This window comes from Anas platyrhynchos, chromosome 1 (assembly GCF_047663525.1).
Source record: "Anas platyrhynchos isolate ZD024472 breed Pekin duck chromosome 1, IASCAAS_PekinDuck_T2T, whole genome shotgun sequence".
NCBI lineage: Eukaryota > Metazoa > Chordata > Aves > Anseriformes > Anatidae > Anas > Anas platyrhynchos.
The window spans coordinates 109,346,072-109,371,395 of NC_092587.1; the positions used below are offsets into that span (position 1 = coordinate 109,346,072).

Below are 25,324 nucleotides of genomic sequence, written 5' to 3' on the forward strand. Positions count from 1 at the left end.
ATGTCATGTAAACATCACATTTCCTCTCCTCAGATGTCCACACTTCATTTTTCTCAATTCCTATTCATTTACTCATTCCCTAAAACCCCATGTTCTGTAGCTCTGCCCAGCAGGTTATCAAACTTATTTTCATTCCTTGTAATTAGCTACGTCCCCTAAATTCCTTTAAAATCAGGCCTTGCAATAAAGCATTCATTCAGTCACTTTCATTACTCAGATTGAACTGAATATTTGTTTTCGTAGAAAACTGGATTCGTCATATCAAGCAAAGATAATCAATTCCTTCTCTGATCAACAGCTGCAGAACAGCTAAGGAATCTGTTATGAGGATTAACTTAGAAATGTAGTCACTTGCACCTATGGTAACCTAATGCCCTTCAACCCCAAAGTACATTTGAAAAATGTCTGCACATCCTTTTTGTTCTAAAAATTGATATAGCTGCCCCAAATCCATATGATTTCCTCTGGGACCATGCGCATCAAAACATTTTTCTTCCAAAGTGGAAAACTTTCTTTGCTTCTGGATCTCAGCATGTCCTCCACCTTCCAAGGAAACATCTTCTCTGTGCCGAATTAGTATTCTTTTCCACGTTAGTCTTCTTACTCTGAAAGCAAGCAGAGAACTATAAATCTATCCATAAAACAGACTGTTTTAGCAAATACTATGAAATAGCTATTATCACAAAATCAATACATTTTATTTGTACACAAATTTCTGGACAGAAATAATTTTTCCCTAGCTGGTCACAGGAATGCTACCCACATTCCAAATATTCCCATAAGCAGCAGCTTGTTTCATTTTATCTCTGTCAAAAACATTAATGCTTTTCATCACAAAATAATTGATGAAGATACAATTTCAATTTCATTCTTCATTTCTGCCTTGCCTGTACTAATTCTCATGTTCTCATCATGCATTGTCACACTCTCTTAGCTGTTACAAACAAACAGTAATGCTTAGTTAGTTTCCACCACATAGAAACATAAATGATGTGAGTAGAATAAGATATGAATGTAAGGCAATATAAACACATAAATATCCAACAAGCTTGGGTTACTGTAGTCCATGGCTATACCACTGACATAAAGAGGAAGATAGAACAGAAATAAATGTGCAAGAATTAGTAACTCTGACTGCTGTATCGAACAGTACAGTGGCTATTCTGAGTTGCAAAACCATTATGATTAAAAAAAACCTTCTTTGCAGACCTTTAAAGGCTGGAAGGTGGTTGAGCATCCCGCCTTCTGGCCACATACACAACACATAAAAACACATCATTAAACTACTAATGGCATTTAAGTGTAAAGGAAAACTAACCTTGACCAGAACTCGTCACAGTTACTTTGTAGACCTTCTACACAAACAACTCCTGGTTTCCCTGGCATAGAAAACCCTGACAGAGAGAGCTCCTTCGCCCATTCAATAATATTCTTTCTTTTTTGCTTGTTGTAAATGTGGTGACTGTAGATCCACAATCTAGTGAAAATGACATCCTCTGACTGCGAGGCATTTGATGTCGTCACTGAGGAGGATGAAAGCTCTCTGTCAACGTAAGCAGATGCATGGTCTTTAACCCATTCTCTTGCACTCAACATGCAAGGCTCACCACTGCAGTTTTGCATTAAATATGTTTTTAGATCTGAGTTCAGCTGAATCTGCTGCGAGCGGCTTAATAATGGTGACCTAAAAAAAAAAAAAAAGAAAAGAAAAAATGTAGTTGTAATATGCTTATGATTTATTGTGTTATTCAAACAGTTTACTTCAAGCTGCCAAAAAAAAAAAATCAGGCCACATCCACTTACTGTTGATACTTAAGTCAAATTAGCTACGAAAAGATCATAAATAACATTCATTGTGCTACCTTGTGAGTACACATATAGTACTACCAATCTGTACATGAGAATCAAGACAAAGGTACATAAGAAGTAAGCCTGGTGACTGAACTAACTTTATATAATGTAGAATGATAGAAAGTACCTCTTTAAAAAGAAAAGTTCCCTGAAAAATAGCCAGAGAGTAACAGCATTTTGACCAGGGAAGAATAAGACCACTGGGTAACCTGTTACTCTTTTAAGTAGCGTTAAGCCTTGTCAGAATTGACACCAGACTTCTTGAGCATCAAACCTAGGAACAACAGCTACATCTGACCCCTTTGTACAGAAGATGGCACTCTTCGCTTTTCACTTTTTTCTCAGTTATTTCTGAAGCAACTGAAGAAATCATATCCTTGTAGGGTTTTTTTCAGCATCATTGTCCTTCTGGCTTAATTTAACAGCAAACTAACCAAAAAAAGACTGATTTGGGTATTATATCTGTATATTTTCATAACATACCTCACTGTAATTTCTGGTGGAACAGTTGGATATTTAAACGGTAAAGCACAGACCATAGAGAATTCCGCCTAAAAACGATGAAATGTTAAGTTGGAGGAAACCCTAAAACGCCCCAATATTATTTTTAGGATGAGAATTAAAAACCCAACCCCCAAAGCACCCAGACGAACATCTTTACGATACCATCGAGGCACCGGGGCCCTCGGGCTTTACGTTGAGGGTGAACTGGACTTTCGAGGAGGGCATCTCCGCGGCCTCGCTTGCGGCGGCGAGCTGCAGCTCTGCCAGAGCCAGCGGGTCGGTGACGAGGAACTCCTCCCGGCGGGGAAACATGCTGGAGAGCAGCTCCAGCTCCGACACCTGCACCTCGGCTTCCTCGCGGCTGGCCATTCCTGCGGCTTCCTAAGCGAGAAAGAAAGCAGGGGGAGAGAAGAGCGGCTTTACCATGGGAAGGAGCTCACCGTGCACCTACTCCTAACCCCACCGGGGGGCGTCCAAGGCTCAGGGTCAGGGCGGCAGCCCGGGGCGCCGCCATTACGCCCCGCCATTAACCCGCCCCCTCTCCCCCCAGCACCGCCTCCATGCTCAGGGCGCCGCAGCTTCACCGCCCGCAACTGCGCATGCGCCGCCTATTCCGCCCACTTTCCCCGCCTCCTCACGGCCCCGCCTCCCCGCTTCACCCGCCGCCTCCGCGCATGCGCCGCCCTTTCCCCGCCTATCCCCTCCGCCCCGCCGTTCCCTCGCGCTCCCAGCATGCAGCGCACCGGAAGTAGGCGCGGCGGCCGGTGACCGTTGCCCGGCGCTGAGGTGAAGGAGCCGGGCCGCCCCCAGCCGCCATGAGCCGCCCGGCCGCCCGCACCGCCGCGCCGGCAGCAGGTGAGGGGCGGGAGGCGCCGAGCCCGGCCGTGCCCGCGGAGCTTCCCCCGGCGCAGCCGCTCCCCCTCGGCTCGCTTCCGCGGCGCTCCGCTCACGGCCGGGCCGCCTCACGGCTTGGGGGGGGGGGGCGGCTTTTTCTATTGGCTGCGGCGCCTGTCAGTTAAGACGCTGAGGAAGGTGGGAGCCAATCGGAAGCGGGCGGGGCGGGGCAGGCTGCGCGGCGGGACCGGGCAGCGCGGGGGGGGGGGGGGGGGGGGGGGGGAGGCGTCAGGGTGCGCGCTGCTGGACGTGGAATTGGGAGCGAAATTAAAGCCCTGCCGTGCTGCCCCCTGCGTGGGCTGTTTTTAGTGGAAGAGGCTGGAGAGGAGCCTGTCGGACGGGTCTGTCCTCACGCGGCGTGGGTGAAGTGAACAGCGCCGAGTGCTGGTGCTGCTCTGCCGCGCTGCTCGGGGGGGCCGGGGGCTGGGGCTGGGCAGCATGCAGGAGAGAAGGCTCCGGGCGGACCTCTTGGCAACCTTTCTGTACTTAAAGGGGGCTTTTGAAAGAGATGGAGAGCGGCTCTGATCAATCTGTTAATGACAGGACAAGGAGGAATGGTTTTAAACTAAAAGAGGGGAGATTTGGATTAGAGGTTAGGAGGAAATCATTCACTCAGAGGGCGGTGAGGCCCTGGCACAGGCTGCCGAGAGAAGCTGTGGGTGCCCCATCCCTGGAGATGTTCAAGACCAGGCTGGATGGGATTTTGGGCAACCTGGTCTGGTGGGAGGTGTCCCTGCCCATGGCAGGGGGCTGGAACTGGATGATCTTTAATGTCCCTTCCAACCCAAGCCATTCTATGATTAATGCTTTAGAGTTGCTTGTAAAAGATTGAGTTTTGTAGCTTGTGTGGAATGACAGGCTGTAGTGGGAGTTTATTGGATGAGCTGTCATTTCTCTTTCCAAACAAATCGAATGCTCAGTTGTAAAAGGTGTTACTTCTACTGAAGTGGCTGCCTGGCTGTCATTTAACTGGGTCACCTCTTCTAAAAGCATGCCTCTTAAAAGGTTCTTCCTACGAAAAGCTCTTTGTGGGTATTATGTCTAAATTCTCACAGGCTTACTTGCTCTTTGATCCCCATGGGCTGGCTTCAGTTTTTGGCTGTGACAGCTCCGAGCAGGCAGCTTTTCAGCTGGGGCAGGTGTGGTGCTGAGTTCAAGGTAAGAAGTGGTTTTGAAAGGATGGATGTTACAAGTCAGATTAAGTGGCGTGCTGACACATTTACATGAAGCTGACTTGAGGGGTGGAGAACAGAGTTAGGCAGGTCTGCAAAGGCTGCATAAAACTGCACACACTCAATTTTGAACCTTTCTAGGTTTCATGTTTTCAGTGTACTACAAATGCCAATTTTAATATTTGTGAAGTAAGCCACAGAGCCTTAAAAAATGCAGACTAAAAGATAAAAATCACAGAATGGTTTGGGTTGAAAGGGACCTAAAAGATCATCTCATTCCAACCCCCCCTGCTATGGGCAGGGACACCTCACACCAGACCAGATTGCCCAAAGCCCCATCCAAGCAGGTGTTGAACACCTCTAGGGATGGGGCATCTACAGCTTCTCCAGGCAGCCTGTGCCAGTGCCTCAGCACCCTCATGGTACGGAATTTCTTCCTTATATCTCATCTAAATTTACCCTTTTTTAGTTTAAAACCATTACCCTTCATTCTGTTGCTGTACTCCATAGCAATGAGCTCCTCCCCAGCTTTCCTGTAGGCCTTCTTTAGGGAGGAGGCTGCTAGACTGGAAGGCCGCTATACATGCCATAAGGTTACCCCAGAGCTTTCTCTTCTCCAGGCTGAACAGCCCCAGCTCTCTTAAACTGTCCTCACAGGAGAGGTGCTCCAGCCCTTTGATCATCTTCGTGGCCCTCCTCCGGATCCATTCTAATAGGATCCACATCCTTCTTGTGCTGGGGGCCCCAGGCCTGGATGCAGAACTCCAAGTGGGGCCTCACCAGGGTGGAGGTGGGGGGGTGGAATATCCTGCTGTGTGTGTAGTAGCCAAGTTTTTGAAGGGAATCACTTGGCCTAGGGCTCTGTTCAAATGTCACTCTTGTCTAGAAAGGTTTACAGTCATACCAAATACCAGCCCCCATATTTACTAGTTATGGTGGGAAGGCAATGATAAATTTTCCCGAAAAAAAGGAAACTTAAGATTTGGAACTCACATTGGTTTTGGATTTTTAAATGTGTTAAGAGTACTCTCATGCGTCAGGCTTTTAAAAAGATTGAAGGAATTTTCAGTAAAGAAAACCGAAAGATTGTAAATGCAAGAAAAAAACTTGAAGATTTAATAAGGACAAACCCAATTCCATTTCCTAAAATCCCTCTGTTTTTAGTTAGTCTTAAAATTATATAGGATTTTCGATATATAACTTAGTGCACAAGAGGAACAAGGTGGTTGCTTTTGATTTAAGGTCTTAACACTTTTTTTTTTTTTTTTTTTTGTAATTCACACTGGCATCTTGTCTCTACCACAGTTACAGTTGCTTCATGTTAAAGTATAATTAACTTAATTTCTTTTGAAAATGTCAAACAAGTTAATTCATTTCAAGGGCCATCTCAGCCATGGAAATAATTTATTGTTTAGCAACTATTAAGTCAAACCAAAATGTAATTTCCAATTTCGTATTTTTCCTTGCTAGGTCTTTCTTCTATTTAAAGAAAATCAAGGGCTGCAAATATGGGAAAGAAACGCACCAAAGGCAAAACTGCACAGTCTGATGAGTCTCTGGATATGTTGGGTATGTTTCTTCAGAGAAGTCTTGTAGTCCGACAGGGAAAAAAAAAATAGATCTTTGTTCTGACCTCAAAGAAGGCTTGTGAAGTCTTTGATATTAGAATACCTTTACACTAGGTAGCTTCACTGGCTTTGATGTGGTTATAGAGTGTGGGTTCATATAAATGAAGTCCTTTAAGAATCTTTAGTGTTGGTGCTTTTGTAAGTATGTTATAAAATAATAATAAGGCCTTGGAAACTATTACTCAGATGTTATCTTGTTCTTAGGTCTTTTTGTCCTGGTCTTGTGTTAGCTTCTGTGTCAAAAAGACAAATGGTCTGCTATGACTGTTCCTCATCTTTCTCCAGAAAAAAAATCAGTTATGATGCAACTGCTGATGCCCTATCACTTCTTTGGCTAATAACAGGCTAGCTTACCCTGATAAAGTCCTGTAAAGCTGGAAATGGAAAGTATTGTAACTGCACTGTAGAGTAGCAGCCAAGATATAAACCTTTGTTTAAGAAACAGTGTTGAAGTTGAAGCCTGTGGGTTTTGTTTGTTTTTAACAGCTTAAATAATGCATCTAAATATCTGCATTTGGCTCTTACCGGCTGGTGTTTGTACTGAGATAAAATCCTGTATGCTTGGTCAGAAACGGAACTGTAGGTACAAAACTTACACTTGTTTTAGCTCACGTGAAGAAAAGTTTAGCATGTCAAGGCTGTAGTTGTACATACAGTCCTCAACAAAGACAGATTCAGAGCTGTTACGCTGTCTCTGTTTAATCAATAAAACACCTCTGTAGACCTAAAGCTTAAGACTGTTGAAATACATAAACAACTAAGTAATTCTTCTCAATAAAAGTTTGACAAAAATATGATTTTAACATACTAAGTACACATGATGCTTTCCTAATAGCATGGGTTTCTTTACTCTGCGCTTCTTGACTTTGAGGTAACTATTCATACTGTCAGATATTTGACCTTGTATTTGGAAATGTAGACATTTGTAACTGCAAATAGTGAAGAATGGTAGGCTGCTGATAATAAACATCTAAACCTACGCTGTATTTAAAAAAAAATCAGAAGTCTTTAAAATATGTTCCTCATTAGTTGTTTTGAAGAACCTCAATCAGCTTGCCGTGTCTGTTGTCTGTCACTCTTGATTTCTCAGCATAGGACTTAAGCTTACAGATGGCTTTTCTTCATTCTCAAGCGTCAGTGTAACCAACAGAAAATGAAAACAAGGAAAATTAAAAATAAACTTCTGGTATTTTCTCTTAGCAGCAAATATCTATTCTCAGCAGAGTTCATTTAAATAGGTGCAGGCCCAGAAGATGCAGTCCTAAGTAGGGTGTAAGATTGTAATGCAAAGTGATAGCGATATCGATAGGGTGATTCTGCTATTCTTTTCTACCATAGTCTGCAGCATAATTTCACAGAGACAGCTCAGCTGGAAACATAATCTCCACTTCTGTAGGTAGCTGGGAGCTGCCTTGGAGACTGCAAACCATAGCAGGGGGCTGTGGTTGCTCCCTCAGAGGTGTTGGAACAAAATATTTTTCTGAAAAGTTTTCTGGTGTTTTTGCTAAAGGTCATCATAGATTCTGGTTTTCAGCTTATGTCTTTGAAGCATAGACACGTCTACATTTGTTACGATACCTAGAGCATTCTTGTGCTTTTTATTTTGTAGAACCTACATGCAGGCATATTCGTAAAGGACTGGAACAAGGTCATCTGAAAAAGGCCCTTGTGAACGTGGAATGGCACGTTTGCCAGGACTGCAAGGCAGACAATAAGACACAAGAGAATTCTGAGGAGGAGACGGACGAAAGCCCTTCCATATGGTTATGTCTAAAATGTGGCCACAGGGTATCTCTTGTTTTCTTGTTATTTCTATTCATATTTTCCAGTGCCTCCTGATATAGCAGAGCAACAGAGTTAAAACTGCTAAACTGTTACAACTGTTTTATTACTGTTATTTTAAAGGTGGTGTTACATGAATGATTTGATATACTTTAGTGTTATGAAAAATGTCAGCTCTGAATTGCAAGTGAAGTACTTAGAAATGCAGTATTTAGAAGCTTGGCACAAAGGCATTTAGCAGACTTAAGGCGAAAATACAGTCTTGAGGCTTACTTTCCTAGAAAGTCCAAATTATTTCTCTAAGAAAATATTAATTTCTGTTAATGCTCCTAATTTTTTATTTTCCCGTATTATCTTGTGCTAACACTATTTTATTAAAGTTAGAACTGCATGCTGAAGAGGTTTTATTTTTGTTGTTGTTTTTTTTTTTTTCCTGTTGCATTCTTCAAGCAGTTCAAAGTGAAATTTGTAAATTAGATTTTCAGTGCTCAGGCGACTTTATGGTTATTTTGCACCCAGTGAGGTACTTTTCTCTCTGCAGAAATAACTGTCTTGACATAGAGCCATCTATTTATTCTAATTAATTGAACATAATTAAACAGTTTTCATTTAAATACTTTATACACTGACTATATATGTTTCATTGATAGTCAACTGGATTTTGTGACACTTCTGGTTATCAACATTATAGGGCTGTGGCAGAAATTCTCCAGAACAGCATGCTTTAAAGCATTACACAACGCCAAGATCAGACCCCCATTGTTTGGTTCTCAGTTTGGACAACTGGAGTGTGTGGTGAGTTTGTCAGGCAACAGTTAACACATAGAAGGCAACAGAGGTTGGGATATAATTTGTGTTTTCTATGTGATTTCTGGGAGTTAACTCTAGAAATGTATATAAATCATTCCACACACAAAAATCCCAGCAGTCTTTGTTAAGATCTGCTGAATAAATATTACTCTTCTGTAAAAATTGTAACTAGAAAACTTTCATAATTGAACCTGGAATTGACCAAGTAGTAAATAATGTTGGTTTAGTATTTTACTGCTTTTGCTTGATCAGATTACTGACAAATGGAAGCATGTTATGTCGCTCTAAATCTTGACTTTTGCCCTCGGGGGAAACTCTTTCCTGATGCACGCTTAATGAAAAACTTGATTCATTTTTTTTCCTCAGTAATTATGACCTCTTCATACCATAGGTATAGTTAAGAAGCACATCTGTAGAATTACAAGGTGCCAGTGGATCTGTCAATATAAATTCTATCTCCCTGGTAGTATTTCCTTCTCTTAAAAGAAATAGTGTTATTATGGAAGGGAGAACCTTAATATTCTAAATGGTGCCATGCAGAAATATTGTATCTGACATAGTTTTGATTTTGCTTAAATTCACCTCTTTCTAAACCTACCGTTTGTTCATTTTATATAACGTGATCGAGTAAAGAGATAATGTATCACACATATGTGTGATGACTAGTGTTTCCATTGTACTCTAGAACAGAAATGGACATTGCTAGAAATACATATTGCTAATGAATTAGTTTATTTTTGTGATTTTTAAATCAGCATTAAAAATCTGGGTTCTAAACACTTCATTTTCTCAGTTCTAAAATCTCTAGTTTTTAAATCAACTTACTTGTGAATGAGAGGAAGTTATTTAAGCAAGGTATTTTGCTTCCTTCTACAATTTTTCATTTGTACAGATTTGTCCAAGAGGTTATTCACAGGATGGTATATGGGGTGTAAATTATTGTTATAAATCAGTACTACAGTCCAGAACTATATTTCACCCTGGGATTAGTACGCAAAAGCAGTTTTAATCAGAATTTATTAATTCTACAAACGTATGAGTAAATGTCTGCAGTGTGCGTGCATACATGATTGAAATTGTACTTGAATAATACCTGTAAACTGCTAAAGAAATGGTTTTGAGCATGGAAAGAAAGAGGAGAGTTCTAGTAATTCATTAAGTTATGCTATTTTGGGGTTACAAGTGCTACGTTTTCAGTATGCCTTTCACCCATTGGTCAAACAGGCATCATTATCAATCTCTTGATAATTTCAAGTCTTTTAATCTTTCAACTTTCAACTATTTTTTTTATTTATTTTGTTTAAAAATTGCCCATGGAAGTAACTATTGTATGTTACTCCAGGAGCAAGAATGTCAGTCTTGTTAATTATTAAAAAAAAAAAAAAAAAGAATAAATACGTACTCAAGGATTCTACAGGTAGTGCCAGTTTTTGTTTTGTTTTGTTTTTCTCTCATTGAGACATGAAAAAGCTGGAATATTCTCAGCAAATACTGAGGATGCTAGAGATACAGGAAAGCAATTTACTGCAGACTTCTGCTGTTTTTAAGATCGGAAACTAGTCTGACTTAAGGTAATCCTGAGATCTGCTAAATGCATTTGTGCCTAATAACTGTAATTGATGTGTTTCAAAGTGCAGAAGTATTTGTGTTCTCTTCAAAACCTTTTGTGACCTCTTCAAAGAGTTGATTGTGCAAAACTACAAAATCGGTACATACAACTCTCCTTATGCTGTATGCGTTCTGGCAGAATTTAACTCTTACTCAAGCCTTTATTACCTCAGCTTCTCTCACAATTTTGTTTAAAACAAATTAGTGGTCTAACCATCTGTTTTCTTTCTCTGTAAAAAGATTAACAGGTTTATATCTGCAACAAAAGAGCAAAATAAAACTTTAAAAAAGGCATTCAGGACTAATGGAGCACTCTTTTCCAGTTTAAATATAGTGAACACTTTGGCTAGAATAAACAGATTTTTTTTTCCATGCTATAAAATTGGCAAATAGTTTCCTATGGGGCTGATAACTCAGTTTCTTTATTTAGGCAAACTTTGCCCAGCTACTTTTACATGTAGCATAGGTTTGTAAGAACATCTTTAAAGGGTCTAATTTATGTTTGCAGGTCATCACTTTCATTCACTAAAATTGTTCAATGAAGATAATTTTTAACTTACTTTCTTAATGAGAAGTAAATCGAACACTTCTGTAAGAATTCAAAATTTAAAGAAAACAGAAAACCACACACACAAAACAAACCTTGTAATTTTATAACTTTGTGTAATAAATTTCATCAAACAAGTAAGTAGTTGAGGAATTGTAATAGAAAAAAATAGAACTAATTGTTTTTCTCTTTTGGGGGTGGGTGGGCTGATACAGGTGCTACATATGTGATAATGAAGTTCCATATAGTACTTCAACACGGTTGGGCCAGACGGTGGAATATGTTAAAAAACAAGTTTGTCATGACTCATCACGTTCAGGTAAGTGACTATAGTATATACACAGTAAGTCAGAAAGTCCCTTTAATGCAGCAGACAGTTCTGTAAATCAAGAATGTACAATAATTAGTTTCTGGAACACTTTATGGTCCATTAAAAAGCAAATTTATTCCTTTATGTTTTTCTTTGTCAGAGTTCTGAAATCATAACATCCTAGCCCACTTAATCTGACCAGGACTTTGTTTAGTGTACCCATATCTTTTAGAAACCAGAAATACAGGAATGAGAGGAGAAAAAAAATAAGTATGACATTTGTCTGTTCAGTGAGTTAGGAATTGACTCTCAGTATTCAGAAGTGTCATATTTATTCATCCATATTGCTCAGCCTTTCTTGAGGTTTGAGGAAAAACATTAAATTGTCATTAAACAACTCCCATAGTTTCCACAGCATGCTGTGGTCTGTAAAACTCTCTCTACAAGGCACTTCCACTGGAATACTTGGAAGTATTTGCATATCAAAATACCTTAACTCAAGGCTACCAAAATTTAGGCTCTTTGGAAAACAGATCACACGTAATCCAACAATGCTCAGTAGTCATCTCTGAGTACTTTTTTCAGGAATCAGCTGATTTACCACAAGGAATCAGAATCTTTGGGTGCGTTTCATCAGTCTTTACCAAAGAGGTGGTTTCTCTACATTTAAAATTTGAGCTTAAATTGGTTGCCACGATATTTTTTTTTCTTAGATTTGAACAAGAGTGCTGATGAATACCTGGATGCAGTTGTGTGTTTCAGGTTTTCCAGCTGTTTTCTTGTTCATCTGCAAAGATTGCATTGCCCATTCTCCTTGTTTTCTCTGAGCTGTTACTACATTGTCTTAAGTCAATCTTGGCTCACAGCCCTGTACATTGGAAAGATTATCAAGGCTAAACTGTTAAACTGGTAGAACCACTACAGGTGTTACTCTGAAAACTACCTAGAGTTCATTTATGGTTTTGTTAACAGGTCATTGAATTTTTGAGCTGTACAACAAGTTAATAAGGGGTAAATATCTAATGTCTTGAAGAGCATGGACCTCCCAGTTGCATCTATTTAGATGAATGTACTCTCATCAGAGTTCTTTGTCAGTGGGAAACCTGCGTGTTTAATTTCAGACAATAAGGCCATGTCGAGAGGGGTATTATCTCAGATGTCATCTTATTGGTTATTGTAGAAACCCCTAACATAGAGGATGGTGCAACAAGAATTAAATCTTAAATAACACATGCTGAGTTTCAGAAATTGTTGGCGTTAATGGCTTGCGAACTAAGTGTCATGTTTAAATTCTATGCTGCTCTGGAATGGCTTCAAATGTTTGTTTGCTTGTTTTAGACTAAGTGTTAGGAGTTAAGAAATTAAACCAGTAGTGTTGCAGCTATACAATTACAGAATTAATTTTATTATGTTTAAATTTTAAACATTATAGATTGCTGCTGCCTGTAACAACTTTTTCCTATCCCGTTCCTTGTTTCTGGGTTAATATATGTTTGTTCGTTTGTTCCAGCAGAAAAAAAGCAAGAGAATAAAGACTTTGGAAATAAAAAGGTAGAAAAAGACAACAGAAATGAGCAAGAAAAAGAAGTCTCTCTCAAAGAAGAGAATTCTCCTTCAAATACTAACTCAGAAGTGACTGTTAAAGGACTTAGTAACCTGGGGAATACGTGTTTCTTTAATGCAGTGATGCAGGTACAGTAGTTACTGCTGCTTTTAAAAATAATTTAGTAGAACAAAAAAGGAGTTACAAAAAAAAATGCAAAAAAAAAAGCGCCTTCTTTACTGTACAGTGGCACAACTCAAATATGATTTTTATCTGCCAAGAATGATGGGTTCATTTTAAAAATAGTGTGTTGGCCCAGAACAGTATGAAGGAATGGAGCTGCAGGTTCAGACTTGCACTAAGTGAAGATGTAACCAATTGCCTCGTCTTTGAGGGACAGCATCTTTTCTTTATAGAGATTAAGCATGCCAACTTCCTAATTTAGTAAAAAAAATAAAAATACAGTCTGGTTCATCACCCTCATCGACCTCTTAGAATGTGCGAGATTAATAACCGAAGACTATGGGTGTTTACTGAAACAAAATACTCTCTCTCAGCAACAGGAAAATCAAATAGAGGTCAATATTAACTGCATGAGCATATTGCATTGCCATCTTGTGTGTCTTGGATGTGAGTCAAGAATTGTTTGGATAAAATGAGCTTCCTTTTTCTGTATGTATTCATTCAGCAAATGCATTCTTGATACTGAAGCTTTACTTGAGCAAATTTCCCATTGTACTTGCAGGTTTTACTAAATACAATTCATTTTTACTTGTTAACATGTTTTAAACCAAGGAAATAGTTACCTTTTACCTTTTGACTTAAAACCAGATAGTAGTACATTTAGGGTTTCTGCAACCTGAAGTAATACACAAAGAGGATAGTTGCAAGTCCTGTCAGCTCTATGTAATTTATCTTTAGCTGTTAAGCATTGTTAGAATTTCCAAAGTTGTGTCCATGGTAGAAGTTACCGTTCTAGTCCTGTTTGGCGAAAATAACTTGCCGTTAATCTGGTTGCCACAAATTTCATGGCAAATGGAGCTCCTTTGCCCATCGTCTTGTTCCCTGGCTACCAATCCTTTGTCTGTCTTTTTTCTTCTACAGAACTTATCACAAACTCCAGTCCTGAGGGAGCTGCTCAAAGAAGCTAAAATGCCTGACACGACAGTTAAAATTGAGTCACCTGAATTATCTATGGTATATAAGCTTCAGCCTCCATAGTGTTTTTTTTTTGTTTTTTTTTTTTTCCCTGATTCTGTTAAAGAAACAAACAATACTCTGTATTTTAAAGCTGTTTAACTTAAAATGTTTTACGTTGTTAGTGTTGAAAATGTAAAATTGGTGGGAATTTCACCATTGAATTTAATAGACCTACTACTGAAGTCAGTAGTGCCCTTTCAGTTCTAAAGTGATGAAAATACGTAACTTTTGATACAGTGTAATTTGTCTAAATGCAACATAGGAAACTAGAGGATGTCTTCAGCACTAACTTAAATAATGCATGTATCATTACAATAGAGATTTGGCTGGGAAAGAAGGGTTGTGCATTCTAAGAAATTGTAGTATTTTCCTGACTAAAAGCAAGAAATACAGAGTTGCAATTAAGCAAGAAATAGGTAAGGACTCTTAGCCCAGTGTTTTGATATTGTGTGATGAGAAACCATTTCTTGTTTGTTTTTTGTTAGTTTAATATACTGCAATTTTGGAATTTAGTCAGTTTGGAGTTTCAGACAAGGAAAAACTTAATTCTAGAAGGATCTGCCATCAAATTAAGGCCAAACAATTCTATTGCTTTTGTTTAAAACAGGAACCTCAGCTAATAAAACTAGATCCGCCAGGTCCTTTGACGTTAGCCATGCATCAGTTCCTGACAGAAATGCAAGAGACAAAGAAAGGGGTGGTTACCCCTAAGGAACTTTTTGCTCAGGTTTGTAAAAAGTGAGTATCTGTATAATTGCATGGTATAGTGAGTACGGAAAAAAAAATGTTAGTTGTTTAAACAAAGGTCAGTTTTCTTCTTTTTCTTGATCTCACATCACAGCATGTAAAATTTCCATAATAAGTAAAAAGTTTTGGAAAAAAAAATAGGATAAAGAGCCAAAATATAAGTGAATAGAAGTAAAATGAAAGATACCCAGTGATATGCTCAGATTGTCTAGCCTTACATTTTTAGAAATACTGTACTACATTTGTTGCTCTTATATACATGAATGCTTGAGACTGTTTCTGTATGTTTGGAATGAATTGTTTTTTACTTTGTCTATCTCTAAGGTTAATTATGCTTTTCATTTATCAATTTACACTTCAATTAACAGAGCAATACGATTTAAAGGTTATCAGCAGCAAGACAGTCAAGAATTGCTTCGTTACTTACTTGATGGCATGAGAGCAGAAGAAATCCAAGTGAGTGTAATTCCACACTTGCCTATACCTTTCCTCGTACCCCAGACCAAGACTTTCTCCCCATCTGAGGGGAGAAAAAGCATTCTTTCTCAGACAAGTCAACCCCTTGTAGAGTGCTTTGTGCTGCCCATAAGCACTTGCAGCATATTACAACAGAAGTGTAGCATGTGACAACCTCTGAGTAGTACAGTTGCAAAGGAGCAACCACAAGTATTGTGATTTTAATTTTACAAAAGAATATTCAAAGAAAGAAATTTGTTCTTGGCCTGTATCTATTAAAGATTGCCCTTGTTGCGTAAGTTTCAAAAGCAATGGTGTTTTCTGCATTTCTGGAAAGCAATATACTGGCTATTCTCTATGCTCTTCTAGTAAAATCATGTATAAAGGTTCAGTTTTGTTCTAAAGGGTCTTTGGTTGATTTTACATTTTTCATATAAATGTCTGTTGACCTTCAGGAAGTAGATTGACTTGTCCAAAACTACAGAAATAATAAGTTGGAGCATGTGCAGTCATCCTAAATCACATCCTTTTGTGTTCGTTTCTGAAAAGTCTGAAAGAACACTTGTGGGAATCCCATGGTGTTCTTGTTTGTGTTTTTTTTTTTTTTTTTTTTTTAATTGTCCAGATCTAATTTTGAGAAGTATTTCATCCCTGCCCCTTGCTATGGGCCTGGACACCTCCCACCACACCAGGTTGCCCAAAGCCCCATCCAAGCAGGTGTTGAATACTTCCAGGGATTCACAGAGAGAAAGCTCCGGGGAGACCTTACCTTTTCTGGGCAACCTGGTCCAATGCCTCACCACCCACCCTCATAGTAAAGAACTTCCTAATATCTTATATAAACTTTATTTTTTGTAGTTTAAATCCATTACTCCTTGTCCTATCACTGCAGTCCCTGATCAAGAGTATCTGTACTCCCTGATCAAGAGTCCTTCCCCAGCTTTCCTGTAGGCCCCCTTTAGGAAGGTTGCTGTAAGGTCTCCCTAGAGCCTTCTCTTCTGCAGGCTGAACATGCCCAGCTCCCTCAGCCTGTCTTCACAGGAGAGGAGCTCCAGTTCTCTGATTATCCTCATGGCCCTCCTCTGGACTCATTGTAACAGGTCCATGTCCTTCTTCTTCTGGGGCCCCAGGGCTGAACCACAGTGCTCCAAGTGGGGTCTCATATGAGCATAGCAGAGGAGAGGAGAATAACCTCCCCCTCCCTGCTGGCTTTTGATGGATACTTAGAATACAGTTGGCTTTCTGGGCTGCAAGTGCACATTGCTGGCTCACGTCAAGCTTCTCATCCACCAGAATCCCCAAGCCCTTCTCAGGGCTGCTTCCAATCCATTCTTCACCCGGCCTGTGTTTGTGCTTGGGATTGCCCCAGCCCAGATGCAGGACTTTGCATTTGGCCTTGTTGAACCTCGTGAGGTTCTCACGTGCCTACCTCTCAAGCCTGTGCAGATCCCTCTGGCTGGCATCCCTTCCCTCCTGCGTGTCGACTGTACCACACAGCTTGGTGTCATCAGTAAACTTGCCGAGGTTACACTTCATCCCACTGTCCATGCTGACAACAAAGATGTTGGAAGTCTTTTAACATAAAGATGTTAAAATATTTCTTAAATACTAATTGTAATATTATGGTGTATTTATTGATTGGTTGGCTTTTTTTTAATATCAAAACGTGAGAACTGTTGCATCTTTGTAGGCAGTTGTGTTGTTTGTATTGATTTTCTTAATTACTAAAGATTTTCTTTCTCCATGTGAATCATTTTGTAAAGCTAACTGAATTAGTTTAAGAAATTGTGCAATGTCAATTTGTTCTGAAAATTTCAGCGAGTAAGTGTTGGAATACTGAAGGCCCTGACCGATTCTAACAAACAAAATGAAGAAGAACTGAAAACAAAAATTAAAGGTAAAATACGTGTCAGTGATGATGTGATAACTGTACATTTTTCTTTCCATTCAAGTAGGCAAACTAGTGGTAACAGTTATGACTAAAAGATACATATTTAATAAGCAGATTTATGCTACATCTTGAATATGTATGTATCTAGAACATAAGGCTTGTAAATGTTAAATATTCTGTTTAAAGGTTTTACTGACTTCAGTGACATATCTTTTATAATAAGAGTAAAAGAGAGTTGATTCTACAGTTATTATACATTAAAAGATGTTTGGGTAGTTTTTAATTATTCAAATACTATGAAAGAAGTTAAGATATTAGCACATGAATGTAATGACTTGCTCAATCCTTATAGCTCATTATTACTCATCAGTGCTGTCAAAAACAAGTTTGTTGGATTTTTATTGCTGTTAAAAAAAAAAAAACACACAACACTGAACAGAAGAATGTTTAAACTTTTCAACATGACTTGGGTTAGAAGATGAAGAGCAAGTTTAAGTGCAGAGTATGTGCTACACGGGAGAGATAACTTGAGGAAATTAGCTTCAGACAGTTGTCTGAGTTAAATCCGGGGAGAAAACAGGAACTCCTACTGGGATATAGTAGTTCTAAGAAAATAAAAAATGCATTTGACTTCAGAAAGCAGTGAAGTTGTCAGTTCAGTCAAAGTGTCTTCTGTAAATGTGTTTTCACACCCATACCTTTAATATATAAAAGGATCTTAAATTAAGAATCTTGCTGTACTTCCTAAGTAAACTAGAACAGGCACTGACACATGCTATGTATGTTTTACATACTGCATTTTTAATTTGGTATGTTATCATTAAATTATATATTATACGCAATATTACTAACTTTACTATATACTTTGTCAATTTTCAGAATATGAGAAGAAAAAGGGAATGAAAAGTTTCATAGATCGAATCTTTGGTGGAGAATTAACCAGTACGATTATGTGTGAGGAATGCAAAACAGTAAGTAAACTGCCTGCCTTAAATACCCAAGAGCATGTTTTTATGTAATCCACAGAACTCCAGAGTAACTATTTGTAGAAATAACTGGAGTTAGAGAGAGTTGCTTCAGTTAATGTTTCTGAGTTTACTAGCTACATGCTTTTTGAAGAGGGGCATGGTTTGGCTGGAATCTTCCTTTATAGCATAAGGGAAGAAAATCTTCCAGTTCCTTTCAAAAGAGTTCCATAAAAAAGAGGGCAGCAGCATTAGCAATCTGCCTCTGCCAAAAAAAAAAATTACTCAGATTCCTGGTGAACACCTTCCAGTGATGCCAACTGTAGAGTGGATGAATTGTTCTGTTTAAGCAGAATGCTGCTGGGAACTCTCTTTTTCCCTCAGACTATTAGGTCTCAATTTTTCACATGGGAATGATTGTGGGGTTGTGAGGAAATAAATAAGGAAGAAGGCACTGCAGGGATAATGCATCCTGAGAACAAACTAATTACAGATATTAGTGAGTGGGCTAGATGAATATCCCAGTTGATCACAGAATCAATCCCATAGGCACTAAATTGGGTTCCCATGTGCTAGGCTACAAGAAAACCAAAACTTGGGAAACCATTTCTTACTTCTGGAGTAACGTGACTGGTAGATTTTGGTCATGAGTAGTTATCTACATTTACCAACAGCTTTGTTTTACATTTGTACGCTCAAGTAGAAGAATGCTTTGAATGCAAACGAAGATACGTACAGATAAGCCTATTGACAGCAAGCCAGCCAATTCCAAAAAATTAAATTGGACTGTTTAATGTTCATTTAAAGGTGTCCTTGGTCCATGAATCTTTCCTTGATTTGTCACTTCCTGTACCAGATGATCAGGTAAGAAACTGTACGTGTTTTATTTCTGACTTGTTTTCATATAAGCAAATAAAACTACCTTTATTCTATAATCAGGAGGGAATTAATGTATGCAGCTTTCTAAATGTGCGTTTCAGAAGTTAAAATAATAAACTTGTCCCCAAAAGGTAGAAAATAAGATTTTCAGGAGAGTTATTCGTGTAAGTTGATCTGTTTTGGTTTACATGATTGATCTCAAAAACTGACACTCAAAAAATTGATTTCTCTGGGTTTCATACTGGCAATCTGCATATATAGTATGTCAGATTTGCCATGTAGCACTGCTCACACAAGAACTAAGGAATGCTTTTTGAAATAAAATCCCCTCAACTAAAGGGTTCATGTCGTCTGCAATGAACAAATTCTGCTTTAACAGAAGCAAATAAAGGACAGTACTACAAATTATACGGCGCACAGTTCAACTGAAAATGTCTGCACTTGAATGAAATACTATTCCTCAGTGAATTTAATTAGATTACCTTTGCCTCTAACAGATAAATGTCTTTTTATATGTTCAGAATTCAGCCTTGATAGGCATACTTTTTGATACTGTTTCACGTGGACTCCTTCTGGAGTGAGATGACCCTTTTGGGCATTAGGGTGTTAGGCATACGTTACAGTCAGTGAAATGTTGTATTTTGAGCTGAAAACTCAGATAACATCCCTGCAGTTTTCTCTGAAATTCTATGTTGTTATTCAGGACAGTAACATATCTATTTCTGTGGTTGTGTTTTTTTAATTATTATTTGTTTTTTTATTTGTGTGTAGAAAACAAAAAATACAAATGAGAGAAATGCTAAAAAAAACAAAGAGAAGGAATCTGAAGGTGAAGAAGAGGATAAAAATGATGGCTGTTACATTAAACAGAAAGATGAGCCCCTTGGTACAAGTAAGCACCTTCAGAAAAAAACAAAGAAACTGGCCAAAAAACAAGCCAAGGTTGGTTTTGATAACCATTTTACTTATATTAATAAAGCACTTGCAACTTATGGTAAAAAAATAAATTCTTTTTGCTTCCTCAGTTGAGACAGAGGAGGAGGGGATGGCTTAGAATTTTTCCTCTGTCAAATGCACAACCATGACGATCAGTTGTATGTATGTTATAGCTATGAAGAAGTTACATGCTCTGATAATAGTTGCCATGATAGGAATAAGATAATATTCAGAGGTGTGGTGGGGGCTATATCTGAGCAAGGGTAAATTCAATGTTAGTTAAACTGATGACCTCAGGTTATGAAATCATAACTTCCCCCTTTGACACCTATGACATACAACAAATAATTTGATAAAGAAATGGCTGAAAATGCTTAATATCATCGAAACTTTTTATATGCTTATACGTTCTATCTACCAATTTGCAGAGCCAGCGCCGCCTGCAGAAGCTCCAAGGAAAAGTACTTCAGTTGGCAGATATCTGTGCTACTGAACAGTCAGAAAAAGATGCAGAATATAACCAGGAAAGAGAGGCAGATATTAACTCTGAAACTCCTGATGTGAAGCAAGAAGAGGAGTCATCAAATGACTGCAAAGATCACTGCTTAACTCACGAAGACTTAAGTATAGAGGGAACTGAAAGAGAAGTTCAGAATATGCTTGAAAATACAGGAAAACCAGAACAAGAGTGTGTAGAAAAGGAGTCTCTCATGGATCTCCCTACAGAAGCTTTAGATTCTCCTGTGAAGCTTGTCAATGGCCTTGACAACCTATCTTTGAAAGATGAGGATGATGAAAATGAAGATGAGGAAGGGCTTGCTACTGACTTCTCAAAAATACACTTGAGTGATAATGTTGAATCGGATATGAGCATCTTAAATGACCTTCAAACTTGTGAAGTACTGACGGAAGATCCCGAAATGGCATTTTGTACTCTTGCAAACAGGGAAGACCTGAACCCAGAAGAAGGTTCAATACATCACTGTTTGTATCAATTTACCCATAATGAGAAACTTAGTGAGAAGAATAAACTACTATGTGATGTATGTACGCAGAGACATTGTGGACCAAAGAACATGAAAAGTATGATAAATTATCTTTTTTTTTTTATTATTTTTAATAAATTTAGGAACCCATATGAGAGCCGATTACTATATAGTGCTTGGGTGGTTGATGGGGCTGTTCCTAAAACAGTATTTATGTAACTTCAAACTTAGCATGTATCAGTAGAACAGTGTTTATTGTGCAGGTTGTGAGAACCTCTTCTACACAGGCTAATACAAATTCTTAATTGAGCAGAATAATGGGCTCACAAGCTTGTGTACAGAATAATGACTAGAACAGAAGAATGGTCAGAGAGGAGTGGGTTTGGTTTGGGTTTTGGGGTAGCGCGGTCATTGCAATCTAGAAATTCATTTTGTGGATGAATGTAGAAAGTGGTTATTTACCAGATGACTTCTGTTCCTTTCTCAAATATGAAACTTCTCTTGTAACAGTCATAGGGAAATCATGTTGATGTTTGCTCAGAAGACCAGTGGAAGAAAGCTACATGCAGTTTCTGAGTTGTAGAGAGCATGTGAGAATTCATCCTGCTTTTGCCGATGCTGCTTAGACGTGATGTGAGCAGCTACTTTTGTGATATGGGAGCTGCAGGATGGCAGTTTCACAGTTCGTGTTAAAGGGGAATGTTCAGTTTCTCATTCACTATAGCGGATGACATTGTAACAGTATAAATAGTGAAAATAAATTAGTGCTGTAACATTTCTTTAGAAATTAATTGATGGTTTTTCTGTTCTACAGGTGAAAAGAAGTATGTTTATACTAATGCCAAAAAGCAAATGCTAATCTCTCTTGCTCCTCCAATTTTAACTCTTCACTTAAAAAGATTTCAACAGGTAACAAACAGGTTGTTATTAAAAAAAAAAAAAAGTGTGTGTCCAATACATATATATGCATATAGCTTAACTTAAATCTAACGTTAGCACGTTTCCATTTTCCTATAAGCCTGCTTTTTATTTTATTTTATTGTTTTTTCCTCAGCACTTGGGAGGTAGTTGTGTGCAGGGTTGTTTTTGTTTGGTAGGTTTTTGTGTTTTCTTTTTGTGATTGGTAGGGACTGGGGCGTTCATTTCCAGGGGAAAAAAAAAAATGTTCTATTAATAATTGAGGCAACACTTTTTGGGAGCTTACTTGAAATGTGTTCCTTCACTGAGGTTACTACTTACTGTATTAAGTAGTATGTTAGCATTGTTACCTGCATCTACATCCATTCCTAACTCTTGCATTTCCATACAGATAGAATAGGATTCCTTACTAAATGAATTAACAAAAAGGCAAGTTGAATGGAAAACAATACAACTGAAGTCTTATTTATAGACACCAAAGTGACGTGACTTACCTTTTTCCTCAAATTCTTGAAAAACTTTAAATTTAGGGCTTTAACTTTTCAAGAAGAAAGATAGAAAATAAATAGGATTAGGAGACAGCATTGCCTTTTCTCAGTTTAAAGCCATTAAGTATTTTGACTGAAATGCTTAAAATAAATAAATAAGGGAGGTAACTTAGCAGATGAAAAGCATTCCACAGAGAAAATGAAATGTGTAGGATATTTCAAGAGACTCATACAACTAAGGAAAAAATATTTGTCATCTCTTACTTTGCTTTTCCAGTTTGTTACTGGAAGATTATTTGAGTAAGGTGAGAGTAGAAGTTTTGTCAGTTTTGGCAATCTAAAATTAGATCATCAGGCATGCTACAGTGTCCAAAAAGTAAGAGATCTCTTCATAGTTACATGAGTACATAGTACCTGATGGTTTTAATGTGCTACACTTAACATTATGGATTTTTCCTCTCCTTCATGTCTAAGGCTGGATTTAATCTACGGAAGGTTAACAGGCATATCAAGTTTCCAGAAGTGATTGACTTGGCTCCTTTCTGTACAGTTAAATGTAAAGTAAGTGGAAAAACAGTCAAATTTTCCTTTCCCATGTTTTAATATGCTTTCACAGTTAAGCTGCTTAGCAGAATCTGTGTAGAATGCTCATCACGTTATTGTGTGCTAATACAAATTGGAAGTGCAATTTGTACTTGAGCCTCTCAGTGTATTTCCATTGATTACAGTTGTAGCACCTTGCATGGACCTGTAATGACAACTTCCCTTTCACTGGCAAACAAATAGAAGTGTTTACTTTCTAGCCTGTTTAGAATCCAGTCCCTGACTGACATACATGTACCATAACTTTCACTTTTACAGAATGTGGCCGAAGGGAGTACAAAAGTATTATACTCTCTCTATGGAGTTGTTGAGCACAGTGGAACGATGAGGTCTGGGCACTACACTGCTTATGCTAAAATGAGAAATATGAACAAACATCTCTCTGATCTTGTCCTTAAAGGACAATCTCCTGAAGGTAAATAATTACAAGTATTTTTACAAATTACTTCTTACTGCCAAACAGTAACAGGATTAAGTACTTCAGTTCCTAGTAATAACTTTATCTCCTAAATTCTTCCTTGACAGCTTTAGAAACTGAACCAGTAAAAGGACAGTGGTTCCACATCAGTGATACCCACGTACAAGCTGTGTCTCTATCAAAAGTGCTGAGTTCACAAGCCTATCTCCTGTTCTATGAGCGACTGCTCTAAATCAGAGAAACCTTCTTGCATCCATCTTAAACAGCCTGAAAGAAGGCAGGAACTTGCAAATCATGTTAACATGTTGGGGCTAACTACAAGAATATACTTTGTGCTTCTTAAACACACTGACAAATGGTTAACTTATACTTTTTCCAATGTTTTCACTACTTTTAAATAAAAGTCTTTTTTCAAAATTACAGCTTCAGGTTTCTAGTGAGTAATGTGTGTGGTGCTACAGGCAAGCAACTGCTGCTTTCTTAGTCTCTTGCAAGTGCTGTACATTTCAGCAATTCTTTCACTTTACAGTGACCAGTAATAATTTTGAACTAATTGGCTCAGTTACATCTGTATGTATTTTAGAGCCTCTTACACTTAGAACACACTTCTTTCTTTCTACACCTCACAGAGCTGAGACAAATGCAGTTATCGGCCATCTTTCTGCTGTTGGTTTATTTTCTATGTGGGAACCCTCAATTTGGAAACTTGGAGAATTCTGTACATAGGAATCTCACTGGTATTTTGATGGGGCTAAGAACTTGGCTCTCTCCCTCTCAGTACAGGTGTTCCAGTTCAGCCTTTTTGTGCTAGAGGGTTAAGTCACTGGAGGACCAGCATTCTTAGAGGTTTTTAAGTTCTCTTCTCCACAGGCTAGGCTTCATGCAATGTTTCACATAAATAAAATTCTGGCTGCCTGTGCTAAGGCAGCAGCTGTTTTCATTCAATGAATTTTTCACAACACCCTTACTAAGAAAATGAGTATCCTTATGTGTTCTTGTTACCCTTAAAGTCAGCAGCAGCAGCACTTGTGCAGCTGACTCATCAGTATGCCAATCCTTCAGAAAACTTGCTGAGTTTTTCAACCATGCCAGCTACTAGCCATAAAGCAAGCAGTAGTGTAGATGTTGTACAGCAGCCTTATTTAGGCATACGATAGTTCGGGACTTGATTTAGCCTTCCACTCCCTCCTGGCTGTGAAATGGAGTAGCACTGGCAAGTAATAAAAGGATTAATTATTTAAGTGGCTTGAATTTCAAGCACAGTTCTTTAAAGTGACTGAGATACATGAGCTGTTTGCTTTCCACAAGGAATCTTAACACAGGGCTTCAGCTTTTCCCCTTAAGTGCATGCAAGATTTCCAGTGCTCTGCAAATGATGTGCTTGACAGTTCTCAACAGCTAACACTCTCTGCTCTTATTTCTAAGGCTATTAGGATGAGAAGCATTTCACCAGTGTCAGACTGACAAAAATTTTGAGAGTTTAGAGCCTCTTAAAGTGTGAGGACACAACAGATGCATGATGTAACACTGAACTTAGGCACAGACTACAGCCTGGCTGCTGTTTTTAATTATTTCAAAACTCATTTGACTATCTACACTCAAATACTGGTAAGGATCCCAGTGAGGTACAGTTTTTATAGATGCCTGTTCCCTGCAACAAGCTTACGGTCGCTCACCCCCATACCCAGCTCAGGTAACAGGAGCCACAGTGTGAGGTGATGCCAGGGCTGCCCTAGCACGGCCAGGCCCCGCACCTCACCTGAGGGCAGCCTGGGGAAGGGAGGGCAAACACTGCAGGGCAGGGGGTGGTGAGGGGAGCAGTGTGAGGAGCGGCCCTACGGACACCCTGGGGAGAGGAGGTGCACAGGCTCTGGAGCAGACAGATGTGCCCTGAAGAAACTGCCCTCAGTGGACAGGGACAAACAAAAATTGCTGGAGCAATTTTTCATCAAGGTCCATAAATTCTGGAACAGCTCCTGAACAGCTGTTACCCATGGGATGGATCCTAGAGCAGGGGAAAAGGTTGGGGAGCGGGGTAACGGAATAAATGTATGGGGCTGACCCAAGGAAGAGATGCCATCCACCGGGCCCTGGACAGGCTGGAGAAGTGGGCCCATGTGAACTGCGTTAGGTTCAACAAGTCCAAGCGCAAGGTGCTGCAGCTGGGTTGGGGCAATCCCAGAGATGA

At 39.0% G+C, this 25,324-nt stretch overlaps 2 protein-coding genes across 6 annotated transcripts; one reads left to right on the forward strand and one right to left on the reverse strand.

The window, feature by feature from the left end:
- Positions 1–191: 191 nt before the first annotated feature.
- Positions 192–3,231, reverse strand: RWDD2B (RWD domain containing 2B). 2 transcript variants are annotated; one of them, XM_027449253.3, is made up of 5 exons: positions 3,099–3,231; positions 2,518–2,736; positions 2,335–2,402; positions 1,319–1,684; positions 192–605 (listed from the first exon to the last, which is right to left on the reverse strand). In XM_027449253.3, exons 2-5 carry the CDS (start codon positions 2,722–2,724, stop codon positions 368–370), a joined length of 879 nt encoding a protein of 292 aa, XP_027305054.1. In that variant the 5' UTR covers positions 2,725–2,736; positions 3,099–3,231; the 3' UTR covers positions 192–367. The 2 variants fall into 2 exon arrangements, with proteins under 2 accessions (XP_027305054.1, XP_071882327.1); XM_072026226.1 differs by lacking the exon at positions 3,099–3,231 and adding an exon at positions 2,807–2,928.
- USP16 (ubiquitin specific peptidase 16) lies at positions 3,073–23,558 on the forward strand. 4 transcript variants are annotated; one of them, XM_027449247.3, is made up of 18 exons: positions 3,073–3,210; positions 5,892–5,990; positions 7,659–7,837; positions 8,523–8,626; positions 11,012–11,115; positions 12,617–12,798; positions 13,754–13,846; positions 14,457–14,587; positions 14,965–15,052; positions 16,871–16,949; positions 17,823–17,914; positions 18,716–18,772; positions 19,559–19,729; positions 20,152–20,806; positions 21,524–21,618; positions 22,590–22,676; positions 22,977–23,133; positions 23,244–23,558. In XM_027449247.3, the coding sequence occupies exons 2-18, from the start codon at positions 5,930–5,932 to the stop codon at positions 23,366–23,368; spliced, it is 2,460 nt and encodes an 819-aa protein (XP_027305048.1). In that variant the 5' UTR covers positions 3,073–3,210; positions 5,892–5,929; the 3' UTR covers positions 23,369–23,558. The 4 variants fall into 4 exon arrangements, with proteins under 4 accessions (XP_027305048.1, XP_027305050.1, XP_027305049.1 ...); XM_027449249.3 differs by having other exon boundaries at positions 12,620–12,798; XM_027449248.3 differs by lacking the exon at positions 3,073–3,210 and adding an exon at positions 3,455–3,590.
- Positions 23,559–25,324: the final 1,766 nt, after the last annotated feature.

Bases quoted from the DNA above. Each gene is read 5' to 3' on its own strand.
- RWDD2B (XM_072026226.1), bottom strand. From the start codon at position 2,869: ATGGCGGCGCCCCGGGCTGCCGCCCTGACCCTGAGCCTTGGACGCCCC. The intron at 2,403-2,517 runs GTATCGTAAAGA...CATCGTTTTTAG, and splicing joins AGGGCCCCGGTGCCTCGATG to GCGGAATTCTCTATGGTCTG. The intron at 606-1,318 runs GTTAGTTTTCCT...GCTTGCTTTCAG, and splicing joins TGTGACGAGTTCTGGTCAAG to AGTAAGAAGACTAACGTGGA.
- USP16 (XM_027449247.3), top strand. From the start codon at position 5,930: ATGGGAAAGAAACGCACCAAAGGCAAAACTGCACAGTCTGATGAGTCT. The intron at 21,619-22,589 runs GTAACAAACAGG...TTCATGTCTAAG, and splicing joins ACTTAAAAAGATTTCAACAG to GCTGGATTTAATCTACGGAA. The intron at 23,134-23,243 runs GTAAATAATTAC...CTTCCTTGACAG, and splicing joins TAAAGGACAATCTCCTGAAG to CTTTAGAAACTGAACCAGTA.